The sequence below is a fragment of the Schistocerca cancellata genome, chromosome 10 (assembly GCF_023864275.1).
Source record: "Schistocerca cancellata isolate TAMUIC-IGC-003103 chromosome 10, iqSchCanc2.1, whole genome shotgun sequence".
In the NCBI taxonomy this organism is placed as follows: domain Eukaryota; kingdom Metazoa; phylum Arthropoda; class Insecta; order Orthoptera; family Acrididae; genus Schistocerca; species Schistocerca cancellata.
In genome coordinates this window covers 225,237,660-225,258,889 of record NC_064635.1, presented here as the reverse complement: position 1 = coordinate 225,258,889, position 21,230 = coordinate 225,237,660, and the positions used below count along the sequence as shown (strand labels likewise).

Sequence of the window (21,230 nt, the reverse complement as noted above, 5' to 3'; positions counted from 1 at the left end):
TCAGAATAAAAAGGACCAAGGAGATAATCAGTTCACCGTAAAGCTGAGAAATAAGGTTATAAGACTGAAAGAATCATTTTTTTTAACTAAACATTATCTTTCAAATTGTCTGACAAAGAGCAGTCAGTGTGCTTGTGAGATTCTACTCATTCTGCTACTGCTTCAGCCTGACTGGCAGGTTAACCAACATTCTCTGTGTGGACTTGTAGGTGCATATAACTGTGCTTGGGGGGGGGGGGGGGGGGGGGGGCGAGCAGGTGCTAAGCAAGCAGACTGTGTGCTCCCACACTAACAAATGCAATCTGTTTGCTGATTTAGCAGATTGCAAGTGTTACACTACTTCCCTGGTATGAGAGATGGGAAATTTTATTGAAACATAACCACAGATGTACTGATGCTCAAACTTACTATTTGTTGTAAATATTTACAATGGGTCCGGAAATAAAAATACAGCCATCACCTAGTTTGAAGAAAACACTGATGAATAGTAAACATTCGTCAATATCAATGATCTTCATAGAGAATGAATCTTTTATTCTGCAGTGTTCAGGTTCAGCTCAGCTACAGAAGACATGTTTGGTACATAAAAACAACTTGTCACAGCTAAGGAAATACTACAATGGTAAGGCCAAAATGAATATTTGGTGCAGATTTTACCAGAACACCAATTTTAAAAATTGGATAATAAGCAAAAAATGCAATGCAGATGATTTTTAAAAATGCATTATGTATGCAGATGACATGGCATACTAATTTAGTCTTGTGTCTGATTCTAGTTAGTAGCCTCAGGACACCCACAATGTAAAATAAAAGGTAAAGTGCACATACAATTTAAATGACAACAATATCTCATGTCCCTTATTCCTTAACCTAAAAATAGCCCGTATGTCTGTATTTGGGGTAAACAATTACAAAAAACAACTGAGAGTGCCATAACTGTGGTGAAACATTTGAGTGATGTAACAAAACAATAATTTCTGTACTTGCAAAAAGGCGGACCCACCCTTAATAAATTAAAATTTTTCTACAAGCACAGGAATTGAGCTCAGAACTCCAATATGATATGTGTCAACTACTTCTAATCTGGACTCGAACCCAAGCCCTCACCTTTTACAAATTGTGTCCTACCTGAATGAGCTATCTTGGCACAATTCACAATCCACACTTACAGCTACACATGCTCCAATGTATCCTACAGTTCACACACTGCAGCAATTCCACTCTTGGGATTGCTTCATAAGGGTGCTTAGGTGTATGGCAATTAGAATGACGACAAATTTTAAAAAATATATACAGAATACTTCATTTAATTTATATATTTCTAATTTTGTGTAGAATCTTATTTGACACACTGTCAAAAAAGTAAAGTCTTTTGTCTCAGTATCAGTCAATGTTTCTGTAATGATTTTTCTGACGTTTCACTAGTGCTAGTGAATGTATCATAAAAGATACATGCTCCACGACCATTGGTGGACCATCAGCAATGGAAGCAGGATCTCTAATAGTTTTGTACGTGAAAACTTCTGTTCATCCTCTGTATGGTAAGCAGTGATCTGCCATGATCTTTCTTACTTGTCCTGCATGAGAATTTCTTTTTAATCCTGTAACAACTTACCGCACAGTAGAGCAAGATATTCATGTTATACATCAGCAGGCAGAAGCAGTTACCACATGCTGCTTCTGTAATGCTTAAAAACTTACCCTCAAGGTGTACTCAAAGAATTAACTACCTGCTCTAAAAAACAAAGTCGCAGAATTAATTTTTCTTCTTTGTTTGCAGATAAATGTCTGCTGTCCTGGAACACACTGAAATCCTGAGATCACAGTACCACCACAAGCTACTACAGGAGCCAAAACAAAACTGTGGAGTGCACAGGGAAAGTGGAAATGGGCTGCACCAATTTGCTTTGGTTACTCTAATAGTTTACTGTGGTCTCGGGATTTCAAGTGTGGCCGAGGACAGCAGACATTTATCTGCAAACAAACAAGAAAAACTTATTCTGTAACTTTATTTTTTCAAGGTGACTTGTTGACTATCCATCATACTATAACTGTGGGAATTACATCTAAATTAGATACAAAGTAATACTCTAATTGGAGTTACCTACCTCTTTCTTCAGCTGTAGTGGGTCATGTGCATCAGGATCTTCAGGGGTTTCCAATTTCTGCAAAAGTTAATGTAGAATATATTAATTCAACTTCACCACCTACAGAAACACGGCAGTGGGATGTCACTGAATCAGTTGGAGCAGCAGGTGGTGGGAATTAGATGCCTGCCATCACCAATGCCTGCATAAGGGCACGGACTGCAAAAGACCAGTATTTCACCATAACATTTATACTCCATAAATCATGGAAGAGGTTACTTCCCACTGTATCCTGTGTTAAGAACTATTCCCAATTCATTCTTATATGGAGTGGGGAAGAATAACTGCGTAAATGCCTCTGACCGCAAGGTAATTAACCTACTCTTGCCTTCACAGTCCCTGTGAGAATGATACATAGGGGTATACACTATTCCCAATTCATTCTTATATGGAGTGGGGAAGAATAACTGCGTAAATGCCTCTGACCGCAAGGTAATTAACCTACTCTTGCCTTCACAGTCCCTGTGAGAATGATACATAGGGGTATACACAGGGGGGTCCCGAAATATGTATGTACTCTCTGATAGTTAATATATTTGGTACAATATGACATACCTTGAAATTTTATGTGGTAGCACAGTCCATTGTTTTCTCGGCATATCTTGGCATGCATTTTCCAGCAGATGACAGCACACCAATGAATGAAGTAAGGTTGTCATCTCAGCAATGCAACGCCATACTGAAGTGGTACCGGAAGTACGAAAACATGATGGCGGTACAACAGCAATGGGATAATGTGTACAGAACTCGGTCACCACCATATACAACAATTTATTGTATTCGTGATAAATTTGAATGCAATGGAACTGTTCAGGATCTGCATAAGGAAATGTCTGACTGACCAAAAATATCAACTAGTTCAGCTTCCAGTGCTGCTGTGTTGCATTTTACTAGGTCACCTCAAAAATCTGTAAAGCATGGTGCACATGTGAAAGTGTGATGAGCTGATCAAGCATAGAACAATTTCTGAAGGCTGCAAAGTGGACAGTGTACATTTCAAGACCACTACGTCCTATGAACGAGGACAATCCAGATCCAAGGATGGAGTACTGCAAGTAGTTTGAAGGTGTGCTTTGCAAAGGTGAATGGTTTGCAAGGATGATCTGGTATCACAAGGTGCAATTCAAACTGAACGGTACTGTAAACTGCCACAACTACATGTCCCGGACTCCTGAAAACACTCACGTTCATGTGAACAAATAAGCCAATCTACTGGGTGTTAATGTGTGGTGTGGTCTGTCATCGCAGGATTTAATTGGCCCATTCTTTGAAAGTGCCATCACTGGCAAGATGTATCTTTGAATACTGTGAACATCAATTTTACCTGCCATCTGAGAGGTGTTTGGAAATGAAAGATTTTACCTACAACAAGATAGTGCTCCAACTCACTACCAAAGAGATGTCAGAGCCCACTTGGATGAAAATCTACCTGGATGATGGATAAGCCGAAGAGAACTATTGAGTACCCATCACGGTCTCTACAACATACACCTCTTGACTTCTACCTATGGGGGACCTTGAAAAATGAAGTTTATCGACAGAGGCCAGCTACACTGAACAAGCTACGAGAAACCATCGAGGCATTCTGTGCGGCTGTCACACCGGTAACACTAACAGTTGTAGTTCTGTCAAAAGTTCAACAGTACAGACTTTATTTGGCTGCTACTGGGAATCAATTTGAATACATAAAATAATCTTTCCCCAGTGTACAAATTGTAATGATGTGTTAATGTGTTCCATTAATACTTACTATCAAAGAGTGTCTACATTTTTATGGAGCCCTCTGTGGGTCTTGGAGCTTTTTAAGTACGATTTTGCAAGATACATAGTTCGTGTATTCAAGTGCCTGCTGCTCAGGTTTTTCAGAAATTCCAGGACACTCACTCGTGGATCAAACAAACTTGTGACCATTTGTCCTGCCCTTCTTTGTGTACATTCAATATCCCCTATTTAGCATGGGCCCCAAACACTTACGAAATATTCTACGATGGGTAGCATGAGATTTTAAAAGTAGTATCCTTTGTAGACTGAGTGCATTTTCGTAGTATCAGCAAGCACTGGAGAAATGCAAGTTTGGGATTACTAGGTTAAGACAAGGCAACAAATAGATGGACCGGGGTACAAAGACGAATTTCTGAGTGTATTGAAAACAGACTGGAAGTGAGCTAGACACAATGCCAGGTGAATGAATGCTAGACAGACCAAAGAAGCTCTTCATGATATCTGGAGACAAAAACGATCAAGGCAATCATGTAACGGGCTGTGGGTAAATGACATTAGAAAACAAGGAGGAGCAATGTGGATGCATTTTTCTGAAGACCATAATTCTAAGGATTGTTTTTCAGAAATCATTTTACTTCTTATAAAAACATTTGAAAACAAATCAGTTTGGAGTCACACTGCAATCCATCCAAATTAAGTTTATGACAAGTATCTGATTTTAAAAAAAATTGTTTCTTTTCATCTTATAGTCTCATTTCAGAGATAGATAATGAGCTAGCTATATTTCACTTTAATCAGAGTTAATATATACACAGAAATTAAATAACCTGTCAAACTAAATTTAAAGTTTTAGTTATTAATATGAGGGGCTTCCAACAAGTAGAGCAACACATTTTTTTCTCACCTAATTTCGGGTGAAAAAATGCGGAATTGGCTGTGGAACATAATGGAATAACCCTGCTTCTGCCCCTATTGTTCTATAAAGTTCCATTAGGTGGTGGCATTATATGTAGCCTTGTCTGTAATGTCTGTAATGGAGGTCCGTCCCAAGCAGAGAGCTGTCACTGAGTTTCTTTTGGCAGAAAACATCACAGGTATTCACAGGCACTTGCAATATGTCTCTGGAGACCTCGCAGTGAACAGAAGCGCGGCAAATCGTCCGGTGTGGCATCTGTCACCAGTGCAACGAAATTGCGCCAACTTGTCCAATCTCCCGCATGCTGGCTGGCCCACACAGCTGTCGCTCCTGCAATGCTTGAACGTGTGGACACTCTTTCAAGGTGATGAATGAATCACAATGAAACATCTCGCTGCACAACTAGATGTCTCTGTTGGTAGCGCTGACGCATTCATCCAACAGTTGGGGTACTCAAAGGTGTGTGCCCGCCGGTTTCCTTTCCGCTTAGATAGCAACAGAGAACCACGTGTCCAGAACTGCTTGCACATTATGAGGCCTATTGTGACAATTTTTTGTCAAACATCATAACAGGTGATAAAACATGGGTTCATCACTTCAAACTGGAAGCAAAACGGTAATCTACGGATTCGCACCACACCCGTCTCTCCTCTGGAGAAAACATTCCAAGTCGTAACTGCAGCTGGTAAAGCCACGGTGGTAGTCTTCTGGGACTCTGAAGGGGTTATTCCAATCAACTAGGAAGTGTACTGTGCAACCCTCACGAAATTGAAGGAATAACTTCAGTGTGTTCATCACTTCTCCTTGTCCTTGAAAAGCAAGGCCTCACAAAAGTCTGCATGCCCCAGAGGAGCCCACCAAACTTCATTAAATTGGTCTTCTCCATCCATCCTACAGACCAGATCTTGCATCTTTTGACTTCCAATGAAAGATACACTCTGTGGGAAGCAATACATGGATGATGGGGAGGTCACAGATGCAGCAAGATGTTGGTTCCAATGTTGACCACCAGAATGGTACCATACAGGCCCTCACAGTAGGGTGGTGTAAGGTGGTCACATGGAATGGAACTTATGTTCATAAAGAGGGTTTTGTAGCCAAAAGTGTAGGGAATAATATTTTGTATTAGAATCGTGAATAAAACCAACCCACTTTCAGAGAAAAATGCGTTGCATTTCTTACTGAATGACCCTTGTACTTTGAGCCCTACGGGCATTGTGCAACAACATCACTGTGAGTAAAATCTGGCTAACTTATGTTTGTGGTGTCACCGCCAGACACCACACTTGCTAGGTGGTAGTCTTTAAATCGGCCGCGGACCGTTACTATACGTCGGACCCGCGTGTCGCCACTATTAGTGATTGCAGACCGAGCGCCGCCACATGGCAGGTCTAGAGAGACTTCCTAGCACTCGCCCCAGTTCTACAACCGACTTTGCTAGCGATGGTTCTCTGACAAAATACGCTCTCATTTGCCGAGACGATAGTTAGCATAGCCTTCAGCTACGTCATTTGGTACGACCTAGCAAGGCGCCATTACCAGTTGCTATTGAGATTATGAATAATGTACCGTCAAGAGCAATGTTTACCATTTATAGATTAAAGTTAAGTATTCCACCAGCTAGGTCCGTTTTTCTAAAGTCTAATTTCCTTGTTCTGTTCCAGACCTCACGCCAGCCTGCGTGAGCTAAAACGCCTGCCTTTCGGCTTCCTCTAGTACCCGGTGTTGGCTCTCCTGCCAACCCACAACATTGGCGACGAGGCAACACCGTTCGTAACTATACTGCCCTGATTTACTTGCGTAATGGCTTCGCCATTATCGCTTACAGAATCAGCAGACGCAGGCCTTACTGGATGCCCTTGGACAGCTCGTCCAGGGTCAACATGCAATGCAAAACGATGCGGCAGCCACCGCTCCACCACTAACGCAGCCACAACACACAGTTGCACCTACTGATAACAAACAGACCCGAACTTTTCGACTCTGTAAGCGCAGAGCAGGGAATCAGTGATCATAAGGCCGTTGCAGCATCCTTGAATATGGAAGTTAATAGGAATATAAAAAAAGGGAGGAAGGTTTATCTGTTTAGCAAGAGTAATAGAAGGCAGATTTCAGACTACCTAACAGATCAAAACGAAAATTTCTGTTCCGACACTGACAATGTTGAGTGTTTATGGAAAAAGTTCAAGGCAATCGTAAAATGCGTTTTAGACAGGTACGTGCCGAGTAAAACTGTGAGGGACGGGAAAAACCCACCGTGGTACAACAACAAAGTTAGGAAACTACTGCGAAAGCAAAGAGAGCTTCACTCCAAGTTTAAACGCAGCCAAAACCTCTCAGACAAACAGAAGCTAAACGATGTCAAAGTTAGCGTAAGGAGGGCTATGCGTGAAGCGTTCAGTGAATTCGAAAGTAAAATACTAGGTACCGACTTGACAGAAAATCCTAGGAAGTTCTGGTCTTACGTTAAATGTGTAAGTGGCTCGAAACAGCATGTCCAGACACTCCGGGATGATGATGGCATTGAAACAGAGGATGACAAGCGTAAAGCTGAAATACTAAACACCTTTTTCCAAAGCTGTTTCACAGAGGAAGACCGCACTGCGGTTCCTTCTCTAAATCCTCGCACAAACGAAAAAATGGCTGACATCAAAATAAGTGTCCAAGGAATAGAAAAGCAACTGGAATCACTCAACAGAGGAAAGTCCACTGGACCTGACGGGATACCAATTCGATTCTACACAGAGTACGCGAAAGAACTTGCCCCCCTTCTAACAGCCGTGTACCGCAAGTCTCTAGAGGAACGGAAGGTTCCAAATGATTGGAAAAGAGCACAGGTAGTCCCAGTCTTCAAGAAGGGTCGTCGAGCAGATGCGCAAAACTATAGACCTATATCTCTGACGTCGATCTGTTGTAGAATTTTAGAACATGTTTTTTGCTCGAATATCATGTCGTTTTTGGAAACTCAGAATCTACTATGTAGGAATCAACATGGATTCCGGAAACAGCGATCGTGTGAGACCCAACTCGCTTTATTTGTTCATGAGACCCAGAAAATATTAGATACAGGCTCCCAGGTAGATGCTATTTTCCTTGACTTCCGGAAGGCGTTCGATACAGTTCCGCACTGTCGCCTGATAAACAAAGTAAGAGCCTACGGAATATCAGACCAGCTGTGTGGCTAGATTGAAGAGTTTTTAGCAAACAGAACACAGCATGTTGTTATCAACGGAGAGACGTCTACAGACGTTAAAGTAACCTCTGGCGTGCCACAGGGGAGTGTTATGGGACCATTGCTTTTCACAATATATATAAATGACCTAGTAGATAGTGTCGGAAGTTCCATGCGGCTTTTCGCGGATGATGCTGTAGTATACAGAGAAGTTGCAGCATTAGAAAATTGTAGCGAAATGCAGGAAGATCTGCAGCGGATAGGCACTTGGTGCAGGGAGTGGCAACTGACCCTTAACATAGACAAATGTAATGTATTGCGAATACATAGAAAGAAGGATCCTTTATTTTATGATTATATGATAGCGGAACAAACACTGGTAGCAGTTACTTCTGTAAAATATCTGGGAGTATGCGTGCGGAACGATTTGAAGTGGAATGATCATATAAAATTAATTGTTGGTAAGGCGGGTACCAGGTTGAGATTCATTGGGAGAGTCCTTAGAAAATGTAGTCCATCAACAAAGGAGGTGGCTTACAAAACACTCGTTCGACCTATACTTGAGTATTGCTCATCAGTGTGGGATCCGTACCAGATCGGGTTGACGGAGGAGATAGAGAAGATTCAAAGAAGAGCGGCGCGTTTCGTCACAGGGTTATTTGGTAACCGTGATAGCGTTACGGAGATGTTTAACAAACTCAAGTGGCAGACTCTGCAAGAGAGGCGCTCTGCATCGCGGTGTAGCTTGCTCGCCAGGTTTCGAGAGGGTGCGTTTCTGGATGAGGTATCGAATATATTGCTTCCCCCTACTTATACCTCCCGAGGAGATCACGAATGTAAAATTAGAGAGATTAGAACGCGCACAGAGGCTTTCAGACAGTCGTTCTTCCCGCGAACCATACGCGACTGGAACAGGAAAGGGAGGTAATGACAGTGGCACGTAAAGTGCTCTCCGCCACACACCGTTGGGTGGCTTGCGGAGTATAAATGTAGATGTAGATGTACTTTTCGTCCTTTTGATTCGGCACTGGAAAGCAGGATGGAGTGGTCACACCAATTTTGATTCCATCTCGCCGCCTACAGAATTCACGGTAACGAGCGGCAGCCCTTTCTCCTTTCCTCCGTCGGGGTACAAACGTACCGTGTGATAGTCAAATTATTCCCCCGATGCGACGTAGCTACTCTGTCCTACGACGAAATTTTGTCTGCATTAGATGCATATTTCAAAGAATCAGTCAATGTAGTTGCCAAACGGTATACCTTCTTTCGTACAAAACGTACAGCAGGTCACACTAATAGGGAGTGGGTTGCAACCTTGCAAGGCCTTACTAGGGATTGTGCTTTTGAGTGTCAATGTGGACTCCCTTATTCAGATACTATGGTGCGTGATGCAATTGCACAGAATGTTTCTGATGTTCGTATAAGGGAACAGATATTGAAACTAGTCAGTCCCTCCCTTTAACAAGTGATGGACATACTGGATCGGCAGGACACACTTGACTTTGCGCAGGAATCATTTGAAACTTCGCCACCCGTGTGTCAGGTTAACCGGCCCGCCGGGCGAGCTGCACAGAACAGTAAACAGTCCTCGCGCTCGGCCGCGCCAAAGCCGCCTTGCTCTGAGCCACGTGTACCGCGCCGGCAAGCAAATGCAGTGCTAAAATCATGCCCGCGGTGTGCTACTAGACATTCGCATGAGAATTGCCCATCACGCCAGGCTATTTGCTTTTTCTGTAATAAAAAAGGTCATGTTCAAAGTGTTTGCCAGAAAACGCTCAGAACGGAAGCTCAAAACCATTCCAGGCCCTTTGCTTCGCGCCGGAATCGGAATCGAACCAAGGATACTCAGGCTCGCGACAATACGCCCATGGAAATTCATGTAGTTCATTCCACTCCGCCCAGTTCCACTCTCTCTAACAGTGACTATGTTCGTCCCATAAATAGTGTGCGTCGACGTCGCCGGCACTCCCGTCAAGTCGCAAGTGATTTTGTACCAGTGTCAGTTCACGTTGCACGAGACAGTCGCTCTTGTCGTCAGCAGGGCAATAAACTTTTTGTGGACTTTGACATTAACGGCAAAGTGATACCATTCCAGCTCGATACCGGGGCTGCAGTTTCACTGATCAATCAAGACACTTACAAACTGCTGGGCACACCTCCGTCGCGTGCCGCAAAAGTTACGTTAAGTACCTCTTCAGGTCAAGAGATCCCTGTGTTAGGACAGTGGCAGCCTTCTTGCAACATACAACGGACAAACAAAACTTGTGTCATTTTACGTCCTTCGCTCTTCTTCTGCAGTGAACTTGTTTGGTTTCGATTTATTTCAGTTGTTTAACTTGTCTATAGTAAATCAGGTCCTATCAGTGAACCAGACTGTGCCTTCAGACAGTGTTTCTCGTCTATGTGAAGAATTTGCAGACATTTTTGCACCGGGCCTTGCTTATGCTACAAACTATAAAGCACATTTGGAACTGAAAGTAAACGCACAACCGAAATTTTTCAGAGCGCGCAATGTTCCCCACGCATTGCGTGATAAGGTCGCAAAAACATTACACGATTTGGAATCACAAGGTGTAATTGAACGTGTGCAGGCTTCTCTCTGGGCATCACCCTTAGTAATTTTGCCAAACCTTCTGGAAGATTGAGACTTTGTGTGGACTTCAGGGCAACAGTGAATCCACAACTAGTGACTGCAACTTTTCTTTTACCCCACCCGGAAGATCTTTTTGACAAACTGTGCCCGGGTCAATATTTTTCGAAGTTGGACCTAGCAGATGCGTACTTGCAAATACCGGTGGACGAAGAATCCCAGCGTGTTTTGGTGGTTAACACGCATCTTGGGTTGTATCAATTCAAACGACTGCCATTCGGGTGTGCATCCGCCCCTGCATTGTTTCAGCAATGTCTACAAACTGTTTGTGCGTCGGTCCCTACTGCAGCAAACTATCTGGAGAATATTTTGATCTCCGGAAAGACGGAAGAAGAACATTTAGCCAATCTCAGAACATTATTTCAGGTCTTGCGACAAAATGGTCTTCGCTTGCGGAAGGACAAATGTGTGTTTTTTGCTCGTGACTTACCCTACCTGGGACATGTACTCAATGCCCAAGGCCTACATCCCAGTCCCGAGCACCTCCGTGCCATACAAGACTTGCCTTCGCTGCAGAATTTGAAGCAGCTACAGAGTGTGCTGGGAAAAATTAACTATTATCATCACTATGTTCCACAGGCCTCTTCCATTTCACCTCCGCTTCATCACTTACGCCGTAAAGGTGTTCCATTCGTCTGGACGACGGAATGCGAACGCGCCTTTCGCCAGTTGAAATCGGCGTTGCTTTCCATACTTGCCTTACGCCATTCGATCTCCAGAAACCCCTTTTGTTGATGGTGGATGCATCGGATTTCGGGATCGGTGCTGTGCTTGCGCACACAGATGGATCGCACAATCGCCCTATTGCCTTTGCGTCCAAATTGCTCTCGTCTGCGCAACAAAATTATTCACAGATCTCATCTTTGGTGTTACAACGTTTTATGATTTCTTGTATAGTCGTCACTTTACCATCATCACAGATCACAAACCTTTGACATCGCTTTTTCATCCGAACAAGCCTGTACCTCCACGTACAGCACAGACATTCATTCGCTGGTCTATTTTCCTCTCGCAGTACCGCTACGATATCTTGTATCGGTCCACTGCTAAGCACGGAAACGCCGATGCGTTGTCCCGTTTGCCTGTTGCTGAGGATAGAGCATTCGATTCCTCCGAACTTGCTTGCATGTTCATTGATTCGGCAACCAATGATGTGGTCGAATCCTTTCCAATTGATTTTCGTCGTGTAGCTACTGCCACAGCTGCCGACCCAGTCCTTGCTACTGTTCTGCGTTTTGTTGCTATGCAACAGCCCTTGTCAAAGTCACGGATTGGGGATGCGTTGGTTCGCCGATTTTTTGCTCACAAGGAGAGACTTTTTGTTCTATTGCATTCTGATAATGAACAGTCCAGGGTCGTGGTCCCACATTCATTACAGTCCTCTGTCTTACAGCTTCTCCACCGAGGACATTGGGGTATAGTGACAACGAAACAACTTGCTCGTCAGCACTGTACTTGGTTCGGAATCGATGCTGCGTTTACGAATATGTGCTCTTCTTGCATGGTGTGTGCCGAACAACAATCAGCACCACCGCGGAAATTCTTTGCATGGCCAAAAGCCACTTCCCCTTGGCAATGCTTACACATCGATTTTGCTGGTCCATTCTGGAATGCTCGATGGTTGGTTGTGGTAGAGTCATTCAGTAATTTTCCTTTTGTTGTCCGGATGTCTTCCACGACGTCATCTGCCACCATCCAAGCGTTATCTGCTACCTTTTGCATAGAAGGTCTTCCACAGACTATTGTTTCCGACAATGGCCTACAATTCATGTCCGCAGAATTTCAGTCATTCTGCAAGGCCAATGGTATTCAACATCTGACGTCCGTGCCATTTTCGCCACAGTCAAACGGTACTGCTGAACGATTGGTCAGGACTTTCAAGTCACAGATGTTGAAGTTAAAAGAGTCGCATTCTTGGGAGGACGCGTTATTGCTCTTTTTGTCCTCGTATCGCTCTCAGCCCCGAGATGGTCGCTCGCCGGCTGAGTTGCTCCACGGTCGTCATCATCGAACCTTGATGTCTTTGCTACATCCGCCGCATCAGGTTCCTGTGCAGCGGCAGACACTTGCTTTTGCTCCAGGCGACGCTGTCTACTATCGTCACTACCGAGGTTCACGGCGTTGGCTCGCAGGGTGCATTCTTCGCTGCCTCGGACGCGCTATGTATCTGGTTTTGGGGGCCCTCTGGTGAGGTGCAACGGCATCTCAATCAGCTGCGCCTCTGTCGTCGCACGGGATCTGCCGCTCGCCATCTGCTTTCAGCGACGGTGCCGTCCGGTCAGTGCCCTGGGGACCCATCTACTGGCTCGCCTCAGCCCCAGGTGTTACCGACGCTACCTTCCATTTTGCCCCATGGTGACGCGCTGCCGCCACCGCCGCTGCCGCCTGTTCTCCCGCCGGCGACGCCCGCAATGGATGCTTCGCTGCAACCGCCGGGCGCCTCCAAGCGTCGCGCGCTGCCAATCGCTTCCCGTGACCAGTTGTCCTCCGACATGGAACTCGTGCCCGCTCCGGACCATATGTCGTCTTCGCCCATCGGGTGCCCCAGCCCGAAGGAGGTCGACTCTTCGGCCCCTCCTATCTCTCTGCGGGCGCATACACCGCATGTTGGCGTGCACCCTGGAGCAGGTTTTCAGGCGTTTCCTAGCTCCCTGTGGTCCAAATGGCAGGGTGCGGGTGGCACAGCCTCGCCTGTTGTTAGGCTCCCCACCTCGTCGCATACGTCAACATGGGGTCCTCCTCACGGTGGGCGGAAGCCTTATGCCACACCCGTGCGCCAATTTGTGGGGAAGGAATGTGGTGTCACCGCCAGACACCACACTTGCTAGGTGGTAGCCTTTAAATCGGCCGTGGTCCGTTAGTATACGTCGGACCCGCGTGTCGCCACTATGAGTGATTTCAGACCGAGCACCGCCACACGGCAGGTCTAGAGAGACTTCCTAGCACTCGCCCCAGTTCTACAACCGACTTTGCTAGCGATGGTTCTCTGACAAAATACGCTCTCATTTGCCGAGACGATAGTTAGCATAGCCTTCAGTTACGTCATTTGCTACACCCTAGCAAGGCGCCATTACCAGTTACTATTGATGCTGTAAAATATGTACCGTCAAGAGCGACGTTCACCATTTATGGATTAAAGTTAAGTATTCCACCAGCTATGTCCGTTTTTCTAAATTCTAATTTCCTTGTCCTGTTCTAGACCTCACGCCAGCCTGCGTGAGCTAAAACGCGTGCCTTTCGGCTTCCTCTAATCAAGGTGTTGGCTCTCCTGTCAACTCACAACAATGTTCACTGCACGGCTGTCGATAAGTGAACGATAACCACCAATCCGGCAGATAAACGAATAGGCACGGAGGAACTGTCTGCCTCGGGGACACCTGTTACCCAGCTGCCGAGTACCAGAGCGGCTGCTACTGCTGAGGAACTGAGTGCCTGCTACTGCAACTCTACACGTGACATTTTCTTGCTCCCACTCAAACCATGTTTTTCAGAATTCCAAACGTAAGAATTTCTTCTCTGACCGATCTCCTCCTCTTGTTAACCTCTCGAACTTAACGTCCTTTAACAAACCTCTATCTTCCCGAATTACAGAATGTAATCGTGTGTGTTTGCCAGGTTAATGAGAAATTTAAAAACTGCATTAGCGCTGACTAACTGAAAAATGGGGAAGTAATACAACAGAAAACCACGGGTGGATTTGAGTGACGATATAGTGAACGCGGCAAAAGATCAAATTAGTACACAGACAGGGTCCAGTACTTGGATAATGCACAAGATATAGAACTCATTGACAAAAGGAGAAAATATAAAACACTGCAAATGAAGCAGACAAAGGTAAAAATAAGGATACCTAAAAAATTAGAGCAATACATAGTGCAAAGTGACACACCAGAAACAGCCACAGGAGAAACATAATGCTGTAGAAGCTTGTGTGGTTATAGGACAAATATTTGTTGCTAATATGAACAACCAATAAAACCAGAATGAGATTTTCACTCTGCAGTGGAGTGTGCGCTGATATGAAACTTCCTGGCAGATTAAAACTGTGTGCCGGGCCGAGACTCGAACTTGGGACCTTTGCCTTTCGCGGGAAAGTGCTCTAGCAACTGAGCTACCCAAGCACGACTCACGCCCCGTCCTCACAGCTTTACTTCTGCCAGTACCTAGTCTCCTACCTTCCAAACTTTACAGAAGCTCTCCTGCGAACCTTGCAGAACTAGCACTCCTGAAAGAAAGGATATTGCGGAGACATGGCTTAGCCACAGCCTGGGGGATGTGTCTCAGCCTGGCACACAGTTCTAATCTGCCAGGAAGTGTCAACCAATGAAACGTTTGGACAAAAGGGAAACAGTTTGGAGAAAAGGGAAGCAGAAAAGGGAAGCAGCTGTATCAGCTTCATGGGTCCAGATGGCAAAACAGTACTGAGCAAAGAGGAGGAGGCTGAGAGGTGGAAAGAATGGATACAAACTCTATATGAGAGAAACAAACTTGAAAACTATATTCTAGAAAGAGAAAAGGAAGCAGATGAAGATGGGCTGCACAATATGCCAGAGGAATTTGACATAGCACTGAAAAATCAAAATCAATACTAGGAAATTGCAGTAGGTGAAATTCCATCATAATTAGTATCCTTGGACAAGCAGCCATGAGAAAAATGGTGTGCAGGATATGAGATAGGTGAAATATCCTCAGACTTCAAGAAGAATTAAATAATCTCACAACAAGATGGCAGGTGCTGACAACCAATCATACTTGAAAAGCACTAACACAAATTGTTTACAAAACAATGGAAATGCTGGTAGAAGCTTGCATAGGTGAATATAAATTTGTGTTCCAGAGAAATGTAGAAATATGTGAATTGATACTGACACTACAACTTGTCTTGGAAGATAGAATCAAAATGGGCACACCTGTAGTTTAGTATTTGTACATTTAGAAAAAGCTTTTGATTATACTGACACAAATACACAAAAATTCTGAAGTTAACAAGGACAAAATGTAGGGACCAGAGGTTATCTACTATCAATACAGAAACCAGTGTGTAGAAAGCCATATCTATCGGAGTAAACACTGCTGCCAAGATTATTTCTAAATATACAAATACAGGTTTGTGTATTTTGCAATCTATCTTGTAAGATAAATCTTAGGTCAGTGTTGTCTCACATGGATCTATATTTCTCTGGAACCCAAACTGATCCCCCCCCCCCAAATTGGCCGCTATCAGGTTTTTTTCCCATTCTTCTAAAGATAATTTATGTTCGCATATTGCAACCATGACTAATTAAACTGTAACATTCACACCTATAAGCATCTGCCCCCTTCTTAGGTATTGCAATTATTACATTCTCAAAGAATGGAAAATCCAGGATGGGATGTAACAATATTATGAAAAGGAAAGTTGCTATTCACCATATAGCAGAGATGCTGGGTCGCAGATAGGCACAACAAAAATACTGTCACAAATAAAGCTTTTGGCCAGTAAGGCCTTCAGAATGAGATTTCCCCCAGGCTGTGGCTAAGCCTTCTCTCTGCAATATCCTTTCTTTCAGGAGTGCTAGTTCTGCATGGTTCGCAGGAGAGCTTCTGTAAAATTTGGTAGGTAGGAGACGAGATACTGGCAGAAGTAAAGCTGTGAGTACCGGCCGAGAGTCGTGCTTCGGTAGCTCAGATGGTAGAGCACTTGCCCGTGAAAGGCAAAGGTCCCGAGTTCGAGTCTCGGTTGGGCACACAGTTTTAATCTGCCAGGAAGTTTCATATCAGCGCACACTCCGCTGCAGAGTGAAAATCTCATTCTGGAAACATCCCCCAGGCTGTGGCTAAGCCATGTCTCCCCCAATATCCTTTCTTTCAGGATGCTAGTTCTGCATAGTTCGCAGGAGAGCTTCTGTAAAGTTTGGAAGGTAGCAGACGAGATACTGGCAGAAGTAAAGCTGTGAGTACCGGCCGTGAGTCGTGCTTCGGTAGCTCAGATGGTAGAGCACTTGCCCGCGAAAGGCAAAGGTCCCGAGTTCGAGTCTCGGTTGGGCACACAGTTTTAATCTGCCAGGAAGTTTCATATCAGCGCACACTCCGCTGCAGAGTGAAAATCTCATTCTGCAAACATCCCCCAGGCTGTGGCTAAGCCATGTCTCCGCAATATCCTTTCTTTCAGGAGTGCTAGTTCTGCATGGTTCGCAGGAGAGCTTCTGTAAAGTTTGGAAGGTAGGAGCCGAGATACTGGCAGAAGTAAAGCTGTGAGTACTGGCCGTGAGTCGTGCTTCGGTAGCTCAGATGGTAGACCACTTGCCCGCGAAAGGCAAAGGTCCCGAGTTCGAGTCTCGGTCGGGCACACAGTTTTAATCTGCCAGGAAGTTTCAGTAAGGCCTTCATCCAAAATAGATGACACGCGCGCACGCACACACACACACACACACACACACACACACACACACAATTGCAGTCTCAGGCAACTGAAGGCTGTGTGTGTGTGTGAGTGTGTGTGTGTGTGTGTGTGTGTGTGTGTGTGTACTTCTGACAAAGGCCAAAAGCTTTATTTGCAACAGTCTTTTTGTTGAGTGTAACTGTGACTCTTAGGTATTACATCCTCCTTGAAGTATGAGGGTATTTTGCCAGGCTCATACATTCTACGTATCATATCGAACAGTTTTGTTATGGTTGTTTCTCCAAAGGGTTAATAATTCTGAGGGCATGCATTCCTTTGACTTAAGCCTGTCAGTGCCCTGTCAAATTCTTCTCACAATATCCCATTTCCCATGTCATCATCATCTATTTCCTCTTCCCTTTCCATAACACTGTCTTCAAGTTTATTTCCTTTATACAAATAGTGTGGCAATACACGCCACTACAGATAAATGTCGTCATAAGGAGTAATTCTCTCTTTGATGTTGTACTGTATTGATATAGTACTTCTTACTTATTGCTCGTTTCTGGAACTTTTGAAGCTGAGTGCACCTTTTCCATGGAGGGAGCATTTTCTAGTTGTTCTGTGGCAACAATGCCCCAATGCTAGTGGTCAGATGCCATCTTTCGGCAAGGAGCGGTCACAGCCAGCCGTCTCACAGAGAAACAGTATGAAGAAATTGGTAGAAAGTACGAGTACAATTAAGAGTTGAGTGTTACTTCAATTTGTAAGAGAAACATGTTCAAGTAATTTAGTTATTTCAAGGAAAGGGGAGCAGAATAAGTTATGAGATTTATGAGTTTAGGCATTGTTGGGGAAGTGTCTTTCATACTAATGGAACAATAATTTTCGTAACACAGGTCTGGTTTATTTCACTATGGTGCCTGTCCTATATTAAAGCTTCCATACTAGAATCCGACAGTTGCCAAATTAATCTAAATACATCTGGCAACATATGAAAAGGCAACTGCTCTTTGGTTAAAAATAGTAATTTGGTATGCAGCTTTAAATTTGGCATACATGTGCGGACAACTATTTTTTTTAAACAATGGAAACACTGCTGCCATAGTTGGTGTCATGTGTGCATGAGGTGTGCTTGCTCATGTGTATGAATGGTGTATGTCTCTCTTTTACTGATGAAAGTTGTGGCCAAAAGCTTTATGATCTTAAATGCAATGAGTATTGAACAATAGGCTGATGAGTCCACATGTGGAGAAAGTAATAACAGTGCACCATCACTGACATAATAGTGCACGAAACAGAAATCTACGACATCAGTGCTTTGAGATGAGAAGAATCTTCAACATTTTTGATTTTCACAAAAACAAGAATAAGTGCTGCAATAATGCCAACTGCACATACTTTAAAAACTGCCGCTATAGGTGAATTTATCTGTACTATTTAGTGTGTGTGATGGATTTTGCATGGAGGAAGTTAGTTACGTTCGTGTTTTGTACTTTCAATTTCAAGTGTAAAAATCTTGTCAAAAAAGGAGCATGTACTTGCAAATACTGTTGTGTGAAATCAGTTTGATAAAGGGTTTGAAGATGCCAGTTCCAGAGATGTGGCTACGAGACAATTTCTAGACACAGAACTAACAGTGGAGTTAGTTGTAAGTAAAACCTCAACATCACCGATACAAAATTGCGAAGAACTGAAAATCAGCCATCTTCAGGTATCAATCAGTTGGATATAGCAGCACAGTTAGATGTGATAAAAGAATGTAGAAAGGAAGCTATGGAAGATGAACAAGAATTTTGAGAAAGTAAAGAGAAAATTGCAAAAAAATTAGACAATCAAGAGAAAATCTGAAAGGAGTGTACAAAGGAATCTGAAGAACATTGGGAGAGTCAAGAGAAGACTGCAAAAGGATTAGAAGAAAACCAAAAAGAAACAGCGAAGGAAATGGTGAAAGAATTAAAGGAATGGGACCAATGGCCTTTGTAGTCAGGTCCCTTCAACTCCCACAAACCAACCAATTAAAGGAACAAATTTAATCTCCATTTAAGAAATCATGGAAGAAAATGGTGAAGACGTTAGGAGAGGGATCGGGAGAGAAATGTGCAAATGCATGACAAAGAACACTAAATACACGTGTTCTTACAGTATTTTCATTACATGTGGAACCACAATTAAAAGCAGCATGCAGCAGCTGCACCTGTTTGAAGAACAGTGGCTGCTCATGGCTACACATTCTGGGTGTTCACAAACTTTTAGATTCAGATAAATCTGAGAATGTGAAATAGCATGTATGCAAAATAGTTATGCCTAAGAACAAATTTATACAAATACGCATAATTTGTATGACAAAAGAAAGAATTATTTGTATAGAATTTTGTTCTTTTGTACATAATTAAGTACACTTTGGGCAAGAACAAAATAATGCGCAAGTTTTCATTGCTCTCCACTTTGTATTTTTTTGTAGGTGGGTGTTTTTATGCTTTTTTTCATTTTTTTGGACACACATACAAGGTCCCTAACATGTATTCCGGGCTGAAAATCAGGCACTCTTAAATTGCACCCACACAACCACTTACACTTATTGTAAACGTCATCGTTAAATGTACACTTGTGTCTTGTAGTTGCTTATTTGATACTGTTACTTTCCTAATCGATGGATCTTATCTGGGAGGCCTTAGTTCCCTTACCGCTAATTTTTCCTGGTAATTTACTTTTCTGTTAGCATTTAATATAGATTCAGGAGAGTTTATGTTCATTCTGCACACAAAAGCTAATTCTCGCAAAGTAAACAACCAACTTCAAACACAATCTGACTTTTTTTTTCAATGTCAGTAAACTTTACCGACATCCGTACACTATAAAATATTTTATTTTATTTTGAAAGCAACCAGTTTTGGTAATTCATTTTTCCATCTTTAGGCCCCTGCATAGTAGAAGATTATAATGTAGTAATATGTTGTTGTTGTCTTCAGTCCTGAGACTGGTTTGATGCAGCTCTCCATGCAACTCTATCCTGTCCAAGCTTCTCCATCTCCCAGTACCTACTGCAGCCTACATCCTTCTGAATCTGCTTAGTGTATTCATCTCTTGGTCTCCCTCTACGATTTTTACCCTCCACGCTGCCCTCCAATGCTAAATTGGTGATCCCTTGATGCCTCAGAACATGTCCTACCAACCGATCCCTTCTTCTAGTCAAGTTGTGCCACAAACTCCTCTTCTCCCCAATTCTATTCAATACCTCCTCATTAGTTATGTGATCTACCCATCTAATCTTCAGCATTATTCTGTAGCACCACATTTCGAAAGCTTCTATTCTCTTCTTGTCCAAACTATTTATCGTCCATTTTTCACTTCCATTCATGGCTACACTCCATACAAATACTTTCAGAAATGACTTCCTGACACTTAAATCTACACTCGATGTTAACAAATTTCTCTTCTTCAGGAACACTTTCCTTGCCATTGCCAGTCTACATTTCATATCCTCTATACTTTGACCATCATCAGTTATTTTGCTCCCCAAATAGCAAAACTCTTTTACTACTTTAAGTGTCTCATTTCCTAATCTAATTCCCGCAGCATCACCTGACTTAATTCGACTACATTCCATTATCCTCGTTTTGCTTTTGTTGATGTTCATCTTATATCCTCCTTTCAAGACACTGTCCATTCCGTTCAACTGCTCTTCCAGGTCCTTTGCTGTCTCTGACAGAATTACAATGTCATCGGCGAACCTTAAAGTTTTTATTTCTTCTCCGTGGGTTTTTATACCTACTCCGAATTTTTCTTTTGTTTCCTTTACTGCTTGCTCAATATGCAGATTGAATAACATCGGGGAGAGGCTACAACCCTGTCTCACTCCCTTCCCAACCACTGCTTCCCTTTCATGCCCCTCGACTCTTATAACTGCCATCTGGTTTCTGTACAAATTGTAAATAGCCTTTCGCTCCCTGTATTTTACCCCTGCCACCTTCAGAATTTGAGAGAGAATATTCCAGTCAACATTGTCAAAAGATTTTTCTAAATCTACAAATGCTAGAAATGTAGGTTTGCTTTTTCTTAATCTAGCTTCTAAGATAAGCCGTAGGGTCAGTATTGCCTCACGTGTTCCACCATTTCTACAGAATCCAAACTGATCTTCCCCGAGGTCAGCTTGTACCAGTTTTTCCATTCGTCTGTAAAGAATTCGCGTTAGTATTTTGCAGCTGTGTCTTATTAAACTGATAGTTCAGTAGTTTTCACATCTGTCAACACCTGTTTTT

The 21,230-nt window shown here is 43.3% G+C and overlaps 1 protein-coding gene across 1 annotated transcript in view; it reads right to left on the bottom strand.

Moving 5' to 3' along the window:
• Nucleotides 1–21,230, bottom strand: part of LOC126106842 (uncharacterized) — a 114,946-nt gene that overhangs the window by 57,695 nt on the left and 36,021 nt on the right. The window contains exon 4 of the mRNA XM_049913238.1: nucleotides 2,109–2,165. Coding sequence (XP_049769195.1) covers nucleotides 2,109–2,165 — 57 coding nt within the window. The remainder of the gene's footprint in view (nucleotides 1–2,108; nucleotides 2,166–21,230) is intronic.